We start from the raw sequence: 15,574 nt of genomic DNA, 5'->3' as shown, positions 1-15,574 counted from the left end.
GGGCGGGGAGGAAAACGACTGTCTTGATGTTGGGAGGGAATCTGTGCTGTTTTGCATGGATACTGAGTTTGCTCGAGCGCGCACACAGAGACACACGCACACACTTGTCTTCGGTGATGCCTTTCCATGAAACATCTCCCCTCAAACCTTCCTTGATGACGCGGTTCGGAAGGCATGTACATTGAATTTTATTTATGTTGTTTTGCTGTTGTTGCTGTATTTTGTTTTTTGCTGTTCTTCAAAATAAAAACACGATGAGGGGTCGAGGAGGAGGAAGAAATAGGAAGGCGTTAGCGAACTATCACGCGTGACGACAGAGATGCCTCGCCCCTAGACGACCCCAATGTAGAGGCGGTAAAACGAAATCAGGTCAACCTGTGCTGTGCTGTGTTTATGTATTTCGGTATGAGTGTGTGTGTGTGTGTGTCCGTGCATGTGTAGATGTGTACATATATATATATATATATATGTTTATATATGTATAAAATTGTATATGTACTCGTTTCCTTGCTCGCGATTAAAGGACACGTGGGACAGGAACCCCCTTTTTTTTCTACACACACACACACACACGTATATATATATATATATACATATAGACCGTGTGCGGCCAATGTATAGTTCATTTTTATCAAGGTGTCTCCGTGTGCCTTGTATCTCTGTTCCCTCCCCTCCCCCTCCTGTTCCCTTTTCTTGTTCCCTAGCATTTGGTTTGCCTTTTTCGGTGTGGGCTAGTAGAGGCTCTCGTTGCCTCCATTGGCTTCCCCATTCTGGAGTTTACGCGCGTGTGTGACCGTACTTAATCGATTCTTTGTGTCGCTCCCCTTTGATTACAACTGACGCGAATACGCAGCAGCGAGTAGTGGCCCATCTCCCGAGCACGAGCGTCACCCCCCCCCTTGCTCTGTTAGGGTTGTGATTTATTCCAATGTGGGGGCCTTGTCTAGTAATAGGAAAACGTGCTCTGCAGTATGCGCATTCGTGATGCGAGTTGCAGAGATTTTCCGCGGATTCCTCTCACTCCCCTGGTAAAGGAGAGGATAGATTGCCGAATTCCATAGACTCGCTTGCTCTGCTGTCATGTTCCCTCCGAGGCATCCCATCAAGGGGTAACATCTCTCTCTTTATTTGATGTCATTAGCCCTCTCCTTTTTTTTTTCTTTGACCCCCTCCTCCTACCTGGCCCCCCCCTTTTTTTCCTGTTCACTCCCAAACCTGTTACTAACGCCAAGGCCCTCGCTATCATACATACATCTCAGCGCAGACGCACGCAGGCAGATTGGAGTCATTGTTGCGCAGAGCCCCATAGACCAGGACGATAGCCGCTACCCACACAAAGTTCGCTGTTGCATGCGCGAAGGCGCGCGCACCTGTCGCGTGGCTCTCTTTCCGCTTTTCGCTCGGACGGTGCTGCGGGTGGGATTACGGCATTCTTCGTAGCATCGGTTCGATCACGTCCTGGCCCCCCCCCCCCCCCCCCCCCTCTCCCCCCCTTTTCCCGGTCTCGTCTCTTCTCCCCGTCCCCGGGGGGGGAGCGTTACCGTGAGCTCTGCACAGGGGCTACCGTCTAGGTCCCGCATGCTAGCATTGGTACGAATATTCCACTCTTTTTTTTTTTCGGGGAGGGGCTCTCAATTGGGTCTGAAGATCGTGTAGGACCCCGATTTCGCACCCCAGTGCCTTTTCCATCTCAGTGGGGAGGGAGGGGGGAGAGAGTGAAGACTAGCACACTCGAACTGTTGTGTGAGCTCCAAATGATTACAGATGCTGATTTTTGGCAAGAAACGCGCCGCGGCATGAGCTGCGGCGAGTGCATATTCTCGAGCATGATTTCTCTGATTCACGCACGACAGCGTGCGCTCGATGCACGGGTGACTACAGCTGAGCGCGAGGAGTATAGGCTCACCCGGTGGGGCAAGAGGCACCGCGACGAGGTCTCGGGGCGTGTCTTTACGAGTGAGGAGAAACGCGAGATGGAGCTGGAGGCGAAGGCAAAGGAAGCAGAGTTGAGGAGGATAGAGAAGCCCTTGGAGTTGAACAAGGCTTTTCGTGCCAGAGGGCAACCAAAGGACACACCAGCGTATGGCGTTTCCTCCTGCACGATCCGCGTACTTCAGCAGGTGATGATGTTTGCCATCCCAATCTATGCCTTACGGTACAATGTACCAGCAATGTCCATGAGCTGGACCACGAGTTGCTTCATTGACCGTCAGACAAAGCAACTCGTTACCTTTGGCTCTGGGCACGGGGTGAATGTGCCGCAGCACCTGCGCGGCCGCGGTTGCTTGGCTGGCGAAGGCTTTTTTGCAATCCTTACTAATCAAGACGAAGTCTGGTCATCTGGGGGACTGAAGGTGTCGGGCTTCTCCGCAGATGGGCCGACGCCTCTCGGTCGTGAGGACTCGATGACCGGCATTGCCGGAAAGACACTGATGCTGGCGGGACACGGGCAGCGACTCGCCATCGTGACGCGCGCTTTCACGGTACGGTCGCTCTCTGCGCTTCCGAATCCGACTCGGTCGATAATGCCGACACGTCAAGTTCGTTTTCTGGACTTGGGCTACGGTGAGGACTTTTATATGGTCGGCACGGACTCAATTGTGTACAAGACAACAGCGTCGAAGCGGGCCGTGAGCACGCCGCGGCGAGTAATGACGCTTTGCCGCACCCCCGTCTCCCGCTTGGCAAGCGGTATGGGTTTTCTGTTGATAATTGACCAAAACGGACACCTCTACACCTTTGGTCGAAACAAGAAGGGCCAACTAGGCAACGGCGAAGTCCAGGACGCACGTCGCAGGCCGATTCTTCATGAGAATCTGACACATCACTATTTTGTCCAGGTGTCGGCTGGTGACTGTCACTCCCTAGCCCTGACGAGCAACGGTATTGTATACGGCGCAGGAAGCAACGAGAGCGGTCAGCTCGGCCTCGGGCGGGATCTGAAGCAATCGTGCAGGTTCACACCTATTCCACTCGGCAAAGGTGTGCGTTGCATCGGTATTGCGGCCGGCCCGGCGGGGAGCATGTTCTATTGTGATAGTGGCCAAGTGCTCACATGTGGTCTCAATGACAGCATGCAGCTGGGGCTGGAGACAACGGAGCACATTGTCTTTCAGCCGACGCCGATCGCCGTGCTCGTGGATGGTGTCGAGTCTTTCACGATGGACTTTGGCGGCTTTCGCCGTCCAGAAAGAAACGGTATTTCACAGCTAAAGGAAAGTCCTGGCACCGCGGCCGAGGACGGCGGCGTCTCCACCACTTCACCGGCGATAGAGAGCTGCCGTTTGCGAAACAGAACCACCTCGGTTCAACAAAGCACGGAGGCCACACTCATCAACATGTCAGATACCGTCGGGAACAATACAACCAACGCCAAGAACTGCGTCTCGACACAACAGTCGGCGTGGTTGGGTGGGAACGGCGGTGGGCAAGAGAATCATCAGCCGCTGGAGGACGACGGCCGTACCGATCTCCGCCCCTCAACACCGAAGGAGTGTACAAAAAATTCGCTTCCGAAACAGAAGAGCAGCCGTGCAAATGGGGCAAAGAGTGACCATCACGCGGGGCGAATATCTATGGTGGTAAGAAAAGCGAAGGTGAAGTGTGGCTGCTAGACTTATTTGGCTTGCGCGTTTGTTGGACATGTGGAGGAGGGGGGAGGAAAGGGGCGGCAGAGGACACGGATGTCCCACGGACGTTTTCCCTGTATGATACCCCGTTAAAAACCGACCGTGATTGCGGAGTTGAGCGTGCTGCTCGAGGCGAAAAGATTGGGAGCGTTAGCTCAGAGAATAAAACAAAAACAACAAACATGCGACGCTAGTCTCGACAATAATAGATGCGCACCTCCTGCAGCGGGCTGGCTAGCTCTGCTCCCTCTTCCTCCTCCCTCCCTCACACACACACACACACACACACTCTCGCACCTCACAATAAGGGACATATTTCTTCGGAGAGGTGGGGGGGGGTATACTTGTTGATCATCGGAAGGTGTGTGGATATTGCGGCGGTTTTGTTTTCGTGGTGGTGGTTTGTGTCTCTGTGTGTGTTGGTGTATGTGTAGTGTGGTAGGTACTGCTTCAAGTACATTCTGTCGGTGTTGTCTGGCTCCTGTTTTTTTTTTTTGTTTGCGTCCCAATCAATATGGAGTTCAAGATTCTTTGCTTCCGCGTTTAGGTACAATAGGCAGTCTTTGTTCTTTTAGTTTCGCTGGTGGGATGTAATAGGTGCGTTTTCTTTTGTCTCGTTTGCCTCTCCTCCTCCTCCTCCCCTCCTCCCCCTCCCCCTCCCCCCCCCCCCCTGCTGATGGGCGTGTAAGGGCCCTGTGCGTGTGTTGAAACCGGTTGCTAATCGGGAGGTACTGGATCGCTTTTCCGAGCTCCATTCCCTTTTCTATCGCACATTTTTTACTTCTGGAGAGGGAGGGGGGGGGGCGGAGCATAGGTGTTCGCTGGAAAGTGTGATCTTTTCGTAGATTTGTCTCCACCACCTCGAACCAGCCGAAAAAAAAAACGCCGAGTAAGAGGTACGCGACACATCGTCGGCAGAGCGCGTGATCAGTCGTAGGCCAGTCCTCTGTCACGCGCACGCACCCTACCTTTCTTCCCAACCTCTTTCCATGTCTCTAGCGATGGCCCTTCTGAGTCTGTATTTGCGGGGGGCGGGTGGAGGGGGGGGGGGGAGAGCCTCTGAGAGGACTGAGACAGGAGAGTTTGAAACTCACATCGTCATCTCCACGAGGAGGCCTTTGGAAGCCTGCTATGAACATGTCGAGCACATGAAAAAAATCTCTATTCCCACCGTTTCTCCCCCTCCTTCGCTGTCTCACTCGACGGGCACATTTTGAAAAAAAAAACACGTCTGTCTGTGTTGACACACACCGCGGTGTTGCGGGGCCCTCCTTTTTCCCTTGGGACCTTCCATGTGTACTTTGTGGGGGGTCTCCGTGTGCGCTTCTCTACATAAGCAAACAAACGAACAACAAAAAAAAACGATACGGAAAACACCACTGCGCCTCGGCTTCTACACCCTTAAACACGTACACACATTCATCAGTCTATCTTTGCGTCCCATTCCCCTCCCCCCCGTTTCCTTCACTTTTTCCCCTCTGTGGGACTTCCTGCACATCTGCAGCGCTGTCTGTTAAGCACCCAAGGGAAGTCAAACCAGCCGGTGTGTTTCTTGTCTCGGGTTTTCTACTCACCTCCGTTCATCTGCCACGTATTGCTCACACCATCTACGTACAGTCCTTCTTTTTTTCGTCGCTTTTTGTCGTTCTTCTCGTGAGACGATGCTCCGCAGTGTAAGAGTGACACGCAGGGCTGTCTTCTGCGCCACCGTGTTATGCCGTTCTTTACCAGCAACAGTCGCGAAGGGTGCTACGGCAAGAACTATTGTCAATATGGACGCCGCCACTGATGCCATGATTGGTCCCAGCACGCCCAACAACCGCGCTATAGCAGCTCTCCGGAATGCTAAAGAAGAAAGAGAGGCTCCTGCTATACAAGCTGAACAGGCACCCGAGCCAGAGCATCAGCAGCCCAAATTCCTGTTTCAGGGTCGCCGTGGTAGTAGCTCTCCCGAATATTATGTGGCGCGGGGTAACACAGGACACCCAGACCCTGTCGCAGAGCTCCTCTGTGTCGGCCGCGCCGATCCGGAGTGGATGTGGCTGAAACTGCTCTGCTTTCTCTGCGTGTCGGCCACCTTGGGGACAACGGTCTACGGCTATCTCTTCGCCGAACATGTGAAGTACTTCAAGGATGAGCCATGGTCTCCCTTCACATATTGATACTACGCAGTGAGGCGGTCGACTGTGGGCAGTGTAGAGGCGTAACATCCACCGCTCTTGGAGCATCTGGGCTATGCGCTGGTTGAAGTTCTTGTGTGTTCATCGTCGTCTGCTTTCTGCCATTGTCCAGGATCACACCACCCTAAATGTATCAGAAGAAAAAAGAATTCTTGTGTCGGGCTCAAAGGGGCGACATTGCATGGATGGCGGAACCCTCACATGGGGGGTCTTGGTGGCACTCATTGACAACGCACCCCGGCGCGGCAGTGTCAAAAATAAGAGAGGCCCCTGCGCTTGAAGCAAATGCAGTCAATGTTGCCGTCTCTTTACAACCGCCCCCCCCCCCCCACATACACACACGCTGTACAGCTTTTCCCTCCAGGCACAGGTCTCGTTTGTGTATGGGTGTGGAAAATCTGGAAGCGGAGGGGGGGGGGCACACGCACGTCCCCAGGACGTCACGTTCACATGTGATTCTAGAAGCATTTGACCTCCACCTTCCCTTTTCGTCCACCTGTCGCCTGCTGATCTCTTTTGCTTTTTCCGCTCTCATTTCCCCCGTTGTTGAGTGAAGACGCCTTCCGGGAACAAAAAATAATTGAAGGGCGGTTTGTGTGTGTGTAGGTGTGTGTGTTGCTTAGGAAACATCATGGCGTCCTAAAGTGTCTGCGAAAGCGGAAGGAGGAGGAGGCGGGAAAGGAATCGGTGATGACGAGAACGGAAAAAAAAGATTTGTTCATATTCCGATTCGAGCAAACGTCGGATCTCCGATCCGGTCGTGTCCTCATATCTGAAGAGAACTCCATCCCAAATAGCAGAGTCTGAGGTCTCCCTTTCCCCCCGTGAGTTGCACCGCTGTTCTGAGTGTGCGGCGTCTCGGAGAATTGCGTTGTGTGTCTGTCTGTCTGTGTGTGTGTGTGGGGGTGTTTGTGTTGCTTAGGAAACATCATGGCGTCCTAAAGTGTCTGCGAAAGCGGAAGGAGGAGGGGCGGGAGAGGAATCGGTGATGACGAGAACGGAAAAAAAAGATTTGTTCATATTCCGATTCGAGCAAACGTCGGATCTCCGATCCGGTCGTGTCCTCATATCTGAAGAGAACTCCATCCCAAATAGCAGAGTCTGAGGTTTCCCTTTCCCCCCGTGAGTTGCACCGCTGTTCTGAGTGTGCGGCGTCTCGGAGAATTGCGTTGTGTGTGTGTAGGTGTTTGGTGTGGGTGTGTGGGTTGCCTTTGGCAGGTCCGTTTTTCATGTGGTGCTCAGGGCCGAACTGTCTTTGATAGGAGTCACTTTACTGAATCAAAAGAAAAAAACAGGGGAGAAAAAAGACGCTCTTCCTCGCATCAAAACCACCTCAGGCTCCCCATGTCGGTATAGAGACAAGCTAACTTCGGGTTACTCGGTCGCGCAGGTTGTCGGGGAACGTTCCGGGAGGGTTCGTATCAGACGTGCGATACGCCGGGGAGGGGGGAAGGGGCCTAGGGAACCGCGTCGGAAAGCAAAACCAAACTGATGCTTGCCATCCCCACCCCCTACCCCGACATATTTGCAGCGTCTCTTCCTGTGACTGTGACGCACGCCCCTCCTTTGGTAAGTACCTCACAGGTCCCCTCCCCTTTCTGAAGTCCCTTTGTAGACTTTTTCCCTAGGGTGGGTGGGTGGGTGGGGGGGGGTAGACTTATTCTCCGCAGCTTTTGTGAAAAAAAGAAAAAGCGCTCTGTACTGGCAAAGATTTTCTTCGGACTCTATGCTTCCCCGCCCCCCTTCCTCCACAGACACACAAAGATACACGGCAGATTCACTAGCTCTTCGTATTCTGTGGTTTTTTTCTTACAAAATTTATTGTAACGTCTACCCCTCCCCCCCCTCACCCCCTCCCCCGTGAACAGCGCGGAATGTCTGACTCAAACACGGGAATCGTTGTCTTCATTACGGGATACGGACCCTTTGGCGAGGTGAAGGTGAACCCGAGCTCTGCCATCGCCCTCCGGGTCGTGGAAGACCTGAAGCGCCACCCCGATGTCGTGGATGTACGCTATACGGAACTCGATGTTAGTGTGAGCAGCGTACTGGCGTTCTTCGAGAAAGTCGAGAGTGAGATCAGCCAGATAATCGACAAGTATGGCGCCGGTAAGGTGAAAATTCTGCTGTGTCATCTTGGTGTCCACACAGACACAACGGGGCTCATTCGAATTGAAGTACAGGGTTATAACGAGCTCTTCGCCACCATCCCTGACGTGGATGGTCGGGTGCTCAACCACGAGCCAATCGTGCAGGAGGATGGCGGCGTGGAAATGTTCCATGAGAGCTGGTTCGGTAGAGAGGGTTCATCGCAGCTGAAGTATCTGCAGAGTTTAGTTGAACAGCTGAATGGTGCCAGTGCGACGTCAAAGCACAAGGTCACATCAGCGGACTCGAACAGTAAGGACATGGTGATGCCTAGTTTCCAGGCGCCGTGCTGGGCAGTCTCGCGGGATGCGGGACGCTATCTGTGCAACTGTGCCCTCTACCGCGCTCTTCGACTCCAGGAAAAAAATCCGGGCGTTGTTTACGGCATCTTCATCCATGTCGTCAATCCGCTTAGCGGAAAGACGGAAGTCGAAGGTGGGCCAATCGTCGCGTATAACCCGACTGTCGTGGTGCAGGCAGAGCAGTTGAAGGGTCTGATGCGCGGTCTGCTCTCTATAATGACTCTGTAGAGGAGTAAGAAGCCTTTACTACTTGAAAGGGAAAAAAAGGTGAACCCTCGCCCACGTACTTTAGGGGCGAAACCAAGCCCATTACTTATTGATGTTTTCGTTGTTGTGGGAGAGGGGGGGAGTGAGGTGAGGTGAGGTGAGGAGGTACTTTGAGGATATCTGATGCAACGGTGGCTCACCGCGTCTTTATTACCGCCGTGCCTCCTTCTTTACCGGGAAACATCAGCTTAACGTTGTTCCGTGCATCCCCCCCTTCTCCTCCGCCCCCCCCCTCCCCCACCCACACACACCTACACACACTTGCGTCGTAGACTCTATGTGTTCTCTCATAGGCGAGGCCTCTCGGTTTATATCGGTATTGTTTGCCTACCAAAGGAATCGACCCAAAAAAAGGGGGGGACAACATGTCACTGAAAAGCGAAGTTGTGTAACCATCCTCATGCTCACGAACACACTGTGGCGCGCGTTAGTGCAACCAGAAAATTAGACGCAAGCTTCAACACTTGATGTCCTCCGCACAAAGCACAGTGGAATGACCAACGGCCGATCGACTAGAGCACAGCCGCGTAATTCCTACAGCACCCCTTGGCGCTTCTCACCCTCTTTTTCGAAGGGGGGGGCCCACGTGCTCTTTACGCTTTCGTTGCAGTTCATGGACCCTCCCTTTTTTTCTCCACCCCCCCTCCCCCTCCCCCTCTTCCTTTTTGACACGTGCCTCAAATCTCATTCATATAACGTATATCCGTTTGAGCTCCTTTTTTTTGATTTACTTCCTCCCACACTCAGGGTGCTGCAGCGTCGCCATTTGCGTATTGGTCTGTCGGTCTGTCTGTCTGTCTGTCGTCGTTGTGGTGGTCTCCCGCCTATTTCCAGCGTCTCGCTCGGTCGGCAGTGCTGCTAACTAGAGAAAGACAAGTCATAATGAAATAGACCCCCTTTTTTGTGTGTCAGCGCCGCCGTGTAAATACGTCGTGTATTGCATTCCCCCTCTCCTTCCCTCCCTCACCCCCTTCGTCTTTCCTGCGTGGTCGTGGTGTGGGGGGGGGCCTCTCATCACAAAAGTAAAGCCAACCTGCCACGGCGAGAGATCCACACGCCCAAACAAACATTTTTTACTGCCACATTACAAGAATAAAAAAATATTAGTGTGCAAAAGAAACGCGTATATCACTCTCGTTGGTGTTGCTGTTTCTCTTCCTGCATTCAAACTCAAAAAGAGAAACGCCAGACTACCACAACCACTACATCAAAAAAAAAGGAGATTCAACACGGCATTCGGATAAAACTGTATTCAGTTAAAACAGGGAAAGCGGTCCAGATCGGTGCCAGGTGGCCTGTAAGGTATTGTGGTCAGCCTTTGCACTTCAAGGACATCCTCGGCGACTACCTTTTGTTTGTGTGTGTGTGTGTGTGTGTGTGTGTGTTGGCTCTCGTCGTTGCTCGGCTGCCTGTGGTGCTCCCCCCACCCACCCACCCTCATTGCGTGATTGCAATGCTCTGTTGCTTTTCCTCTTTGTACTGTTATTCTTCGGCCTCTTGTAGACTTGGTCTTTCTCTGCGATAGCTTTCTTTAGTCCCTTTATAGCCCTCCTCCCCCTCCTCTTAGGACCCGTGACTCGTCGTGTTTTGCTGTTGCTATTTTTTTTTAGCTGCTCTCTCCACTTCGTATCGCGCCCCCCTCTTCATCGATACTACGGATTTGATTCGATTTTCTTTTTTCCAGCGTTGCTTGCTCGCCTCGACGTCCTATACACGGTGCGTTTGAGAGCCTCTTATAGCGGCCAGATATTTTAACCCCCCCCCCCTCTCCCTCCCCCAACAACACCTCCTTCCCTCTCTCATTTCCTTCCCCCCGTTTACTGCCGTGTCATTTATTCGTTGCGAGTCGATAACGCTGCGTTGGCCCCCCCACTCCTCCACTCCTCCTCCTGCTTTTTTTCTGTGTCGAACGATTATCAACCCTACGTGTCCTTACTCTTCTCTTCTCTCCCCTTGCCTCCTTCCCTTTCGCCACTTCCGTTATATCAACAGCGGCGATCCGTCTATTTTTGAACACCCACATCCACTTTTCTTTCTGTGCAGGCAGCACTGAACAAGACTGGAACATAAACAGAAAACAAGGAAGGGCGCAAATTGGGTGACTAGGATACCGCCTTACGCCTCGTGTGTGTGTGTGTGTGTGTGTGTGTGACTGGATAGTTGACTGGTGTCGTTATTGTGATAGTTTGCGTTGGTTGTTGCTCTGTGTCCTGTGGTTCTCTCTACCTTTATCCCTCCCTTATTTTTCTCTACGATCTATGACTCTGGTTTCCGTTTTCTTCACCCTTCCTTACCCCACGCTCGCTCCACTCTCCACGGAAGTATTATGATGCATTCACCACCTCCGTACGTGCCCTTTGTGGAGTACGCACTAAAGGCACTCGAGCATCCACCGTACATGTACGTGGCGAAGCTGGCTGCGTGTTGCACGATGCTTTTCCTTACGCGTGAAAACCCGGAGATGCTTCAAAATTTGTGCCACAAATGGGCGATTCGCTTTGCTCGAGACCGACTGCGTCTAGTTGGTCATGTTCGAAAGCGTGCCTCTTACTGCATCGACTCTTCGGACCCCCTCTTGTACCACGGGGGAGACGCAACCCTTGCAAAGGAGGACATCCCCAGTGAGAGGTATGCGCAGCACGTATCTGAAGATCACATCCAGGTGCGGCACGCGACGCCCAGCTTGTGCTGCTGCGACCCCGACAAAGCGGTAGAGCACATGTTGTCGATTCTCAACACATTAGTACCCATGTACTTCTCCTGGAACTGGCACCGCGCTGACTATGTGATTCAGATCAATAAAGAATACGAGGTGTACGTTCGGGAATATGTGTTGCCTTTGTGCGCCAATCTAACCCCCGAAGAAGGCATCGATGACAGCGAACACACCCCGTGGCTGCTCCCTCCACATACCTACCTCGAGCCAACAGAGAGCATCTCGCCCTTTTACACCCCCACTTCAACAGGGGCCCCGTACCGCTGCGAGGGCTCCCCGAGCGGATCGAAAAGCCTCGTCAGCATCGCCAACGGAACTACCCTCAACAGGCATCACTGCATCAGCGCTAGTGGCTCGCCAACGACGAGAAACACGGAATCAGAGGGCTTAGACCTCTGTAGCCTGCAGAAGCAATGTGCCCTCACACCGGCTGTCAGGGAGAAGTGCTCCACCGGCGTTGACAGCTCTTTCCCACAACAATCTTCGCCCTCCATCACCAATAACGGATTCGACGACTCAGTGCCCTACTCGTCCCTCTCCAACCGCCCCACCACTGCACAGACTGTCGGCAGCCAGAACGGTGTTTCGAACCCCCCCATCATGTCGCCAAATGTGATGTGCGCACGCGCGTTCAGTGCCACCGCAGTGTACGGACTCAGGTTTTTGACGTTGAGCAACTACCGTGAGGCACTGCTGAGTAATACAACGGGACTGGTGATTGTCTTTCATGCCAAGTACTCCGCCAAGAGCAACGAGGCGATACAGATGTTCCATAAGATCACGGAGAAACGGCTGCTTAACCCGATGCCGACCATCGCCGTCGTCTACGCGGTCATGGAGCCTGAGTTGTCAAGCCTGTACAAGGTGAGCTGGTTTCCAACTATTGTTTACACGCCACCGCTGCGCTACCAAAAACACCACCACCACCACGATTCAAGCTCGGGTTTGCACTCTTCCAGCGACCAGACTCATCAGGAAAAGACGTGCGGCGCTTGCTCTGAATCGAAAAGAAGCGCTCCAGCCGGTAATCCACCAACCAGTGCCCGTACCTTGGCAGCGCCCATGGCCCCCACAGCCGTGAGCGAAGCTCCATTGTGCCCCGCCCCAACGCAGCCGTCGCGGTATCGGCACCGCAAACCTCGTGTGAACGGTCTTTCTAGCAATTTAAGAAACGGATTGCCTCGCCGCGGACGCAGACACGCGCCGGACTCAATGTCGCTGCCGGTTCATAACAGCGTAGAAGTGCCTTCTCGGCGCACCACTGGTCACACTCCCAACGAGGCAGAGGAAACAGCGCCGTCGGCAGAAGCAGAAGAAATAGCGTTGTCATCGAAAAACAATAGTATGTGTTCACGCCTCACGGAACCTTTGCAGAATCATGGCGCAGCGGTCGAAAGCAATGGTAGCCTCGCCACAACTTCAGGGCATCATCCGAGCACGTCGACAGACAGTCGGCCAGACTCTCTCTCGGCATTCGCGGGATCGCCGAGAGAGAAGGCGAAGTCTCTCACGCCATCGCCAAGGGAAACTGTCTCCAGTGCCGTAGGTGAAAGCGTTCACGCGCCGCTTGCGCCTCCACTGCGGCGCTGGAATGACGGAAGCCCCGTAAGCTCTAGCTGTCATAGTGGGAGCATCGAGTGTAGGGCTCGTCTCATGGACGACTACAGTGGGGAAGCATGGCGTGAATCCTTCCAAGACGTCTTAGATGCGAATGAATACGTAATATATCCCTTGGAGGGAGTCCAGACAATTCCTTCGCTTGTGGAGTGGATCAGCTCTCGCGGAGCGAGCGTACCACGCCTACGAAAGATGCGGCAGTTCTTCACCTGCATCAAGTCTGTCCCCCACGATAAGTTCAAGCGCTATCGCGAAATGCACTCGGCAGTCGTAACGCTGCGCCGCTTACAAGGCATCAAGGATGACTTGGGTGTCGCCGGCAGTGGCAGCAGAGGAGGTGCGCACACACCGTCTCAATTGACGCCACCTCATTCCCAACAGTCGCAGCAGCCGGACCAGCCTCTCTTCATTTTCCTTGGCGGCGGTATGGCCGCTGGCAAGACTACTGCTGTCGCTGCCCTCGCGAGGAGCAGCTGGTGGGAAAATCATAAGGAACAAAGCGTGGTTGTGAACGCTGACGAGTTCAAGCTCCCATTGGAGCTCGAGATGGGGTCGCCGGAGGCGCACATACATAGCACACGCGCGGCAGAGAACCTCCTAGTAAAGGCCATCAACCAGGGTCGCAGCGTTGTCTTTGACGGCACCATGATGTGGAAACCGTTTGTGGAACAAGTGGTCGCGATGGTGCGCGATGCCCATCACACACTCTTCAAGCAAGGCCCGGGTTATGATAAACAAAGGGGGGTGGAGCAATACTTTCTCTCTGACAAGACTCGTCACCCAGCTCTGACGACGCCGTACAAAATTATTTTTCTCGGCATCACCGTAGATGTGGAAACTGCTGTGCCGCGCGGCTTTCTGCGAAAGTTCCAAACCAACCGTGGTGTTCCCATCTCCATGCAGCTGCGGTCTTTCAAACTTTTTGCGGAGAATTTTCACGACTACGTGTCCATGGTAGATGAGACAACGCTCTACAACAACAACGTCTTTGTGAAACTCGAAGATGGCGAACTGCCACCTGTGCTGGCTGAGTGCAATGAGAAGACCGAGTATAAATTGGCTGTGCACGACGAGGCCGCATTTCAGCAGTTTCTACGGCAACAGCACCTGAACGAACATGCCGATAATGTAATGGAGGTGTTCCCAGCAACTCCTGTGACATAGTCACAGTTGCGCAATGGAAATCGAGTTGGGATAAGGCACAACTAGACGGCCGCTGGTGCTTCGAATATATATATATATATATGTGTGGGTGGGTGTGGGTGTATTCGTGTGCTTGCGCTCCCTTCCCCCCCCCCCCCACACACACACACACACAACTCTTTTGTCTGACCGTTTGCGACTGCCCATAAAGCAGACATGCCTCGAGACGTTGGTCACCGACTCGCTTACGGTTGCGCTTTGTAGATCACGGAGCGGAATCCTTCCCACTAAGCCAGTGGATGCGAGGCAAAGTCTCATTCGTTGCCACAAGAATAGCTCCCGCGACGGCGCATCCCCGGTGTTGCTCTCTCCCGTCTTCGGTAGGGAGGGGGCATGGATAAGTGTACACCTATATATATATATACACATGCACACATTATGTAAAAGCATCACTTGTGTCTAATCATGGCTGACGACCACCTTTCACTATCCTCTCTATTGAGCACCTCTTTCCTTGTTCAGAAGCCAAGAAGTGCGTTGGCCTCCTCCGCCCGGGGACCGAAATGGGCTGAGCGTGACTGCATCGTACCCCGCCTCCCGTTTGAGCTGCGGTCTGAGACACCACGCGGTCACTTTATGCGACGACAAAGGAAAAAAAAAGCGTCACTTGATTACAGGAATGGGGCCCCGTGCGAGAAGAGCGTTGCAATCGCCTGGCGTGTATTGACCCATGCTTTTTAGTTTGCACGTCCGCGGACCTCAGCAATGATTGCACCGTCTACCCTAACCGTATCCCTCCGAAGCTCTCCGAAGGTGGAGGGGAATACGGAGGAAAACGGACCTCCCTCTTCCCCACTCTGAAAAGGCTCGACATCCGCATTGTGCACTTCTACCGCTGCTGAATGGATTTGCACACGGCGTTCCCGCTCGCCGACAACCGGTGCCGGCCATTGCAAAATAAAACACATGCATGTGTCCCTCACTGCCAACAATCTGCGGTAGCCTGGACTGCCCGGGCCCCCTCCAGCCGCTGTTGGTCAACGTGTACCTGGGAGGGAACCCCTATACGTTGGGGCCGTTCACCCAGGTCTGCGTTTATCGCACAAGACGACTGCAAAAGAAGAAATGTCGCGATTTTCGGTGCCACCCGAGCCGCTCCCTTCAATGACGTCTCGTAAGCTGCTTGAAGCAACTGTACTGAAAGGGGCTCAGCGCCGCATCCTGCAACACTCTGACACGGTAGTATGACCCTGGTATACGTTGGCCCAGGGAAGCCCGATTAGGCAGCTCACAAGACCTCATGCCGATCCCGGTTTTTGCGGACATGGCAAGAGGGCGACGTATCTGTCACACTGCCTGTGAAAGGCCATCCAAGGATGGGAAGACACGAACAAGGAGCGATTACCGCACTCTAGCTGCTTACCAATACGTCCAACGCCCCCTCCCCCCTTCCCTACTACACACACGCACACACTAATGCGCGCCAATCTTTTACGCCACACTCCGATGATCTGAGCCCCCTTCTCCAGTCCTCTTCGGCCCCCTCTTCCAATATCGCGAAGCGCTCACAGA

The 15,574-nt window shown here is 53.5% G+C and overlaps 4 protein-coding genes across 4 annotated transcripts; all 4 read left to right on the top strand.

Annotated features, from left to right (window-relative positions):
- Positions 1–1,754: 1,754 nt before the first annotated feature.
- JKF63_01767 (uncharacterized protein) lies at positions 1,755–3,614 on the top strand (the record flags this gene model as incomplete). The annotated part of the gene is made up of 1 exon (XM_067897813.1): positions 1,755–3,614. One exon carries the CDS (start codon positions 1,755–1,757, stop codon positions 3,612–3,614), a length of 1,860 nt encoding a protein of 619 aa, XP_067753970.1.
- Positions 3,615–5,290: 1,676 nt separating this feature from the next.
- On the top strand, positions 5,291–5,791 carry JKF63_01766 (uncharacterized protein; the record flags this gene model as incomplete). Its single annotated transcript, XM_067897812.1, has 1 exon — positions 5,291–5,791. The coding sequence occupies one exon, from the start codon at positions 5,291–5,293 to the stop codon at positions 5,789–5,791; it is 501 nt and encodes a 166-aa protein (XP_067753969.1).
- A 1,892-nt stretch (positions 5,792–7,683) lies between these two features.
- JKF63_01765 (uncharacterized protein) lies at positions 7,684–8,487 on the top strand (the record flags this gene model as incomplete). Its single annotated transcript, XM_067897811.1, has 1 exon — positions 7,684–8,487. The coding sequence occupies one exon, from the start codon at positions 7,684–7,686 to the stop codon at positions 8,485–8,487; it is 804 nt and encodes a 267-aa protein (XP_067753968.1).
- A 2,365-nt stretch (positions 8,488–10,852) lies between these two features.
- JKF63_01764 (uncharacterized protein) lies at positions 10,853–14,023 on the top strand (the record flags this gene model as incomplete). Its single annotated transcript, XM_067897810.1, has 1 exon — positions 10,853–14,023. The coding sequence occupies one exon, from the start codon at positions 10,853–10,855 to the stop codon at positions 14,021–14,023; it is 3,171 nt and encodes a 1,056-aa protein (XP_067753967.1).
- Between the last annotated feature and the right edge of the window lie 1,551 nt (positions 14,024–15,574).

This window comes from Porcisia hertigi, chromosome 34, assembly GCF_017918235.1.
Source record: "Porcisia hertigi strain C119 chromosome 34, whole genome shotgun sequence".
In the NCBI taxonomy this organism is placed as follows: Eukaryota; Euglenozoa; class Kinetoplastea; order Trypanosomatida; family Trypanosomatidae; genus Porcisia; species Porcisia hertigi.
The sequence above is the reverse complement of the archived record's forward strand: the minus strand, read 5'-3'. Positions and strand labels throughout refer to the sequence as shown.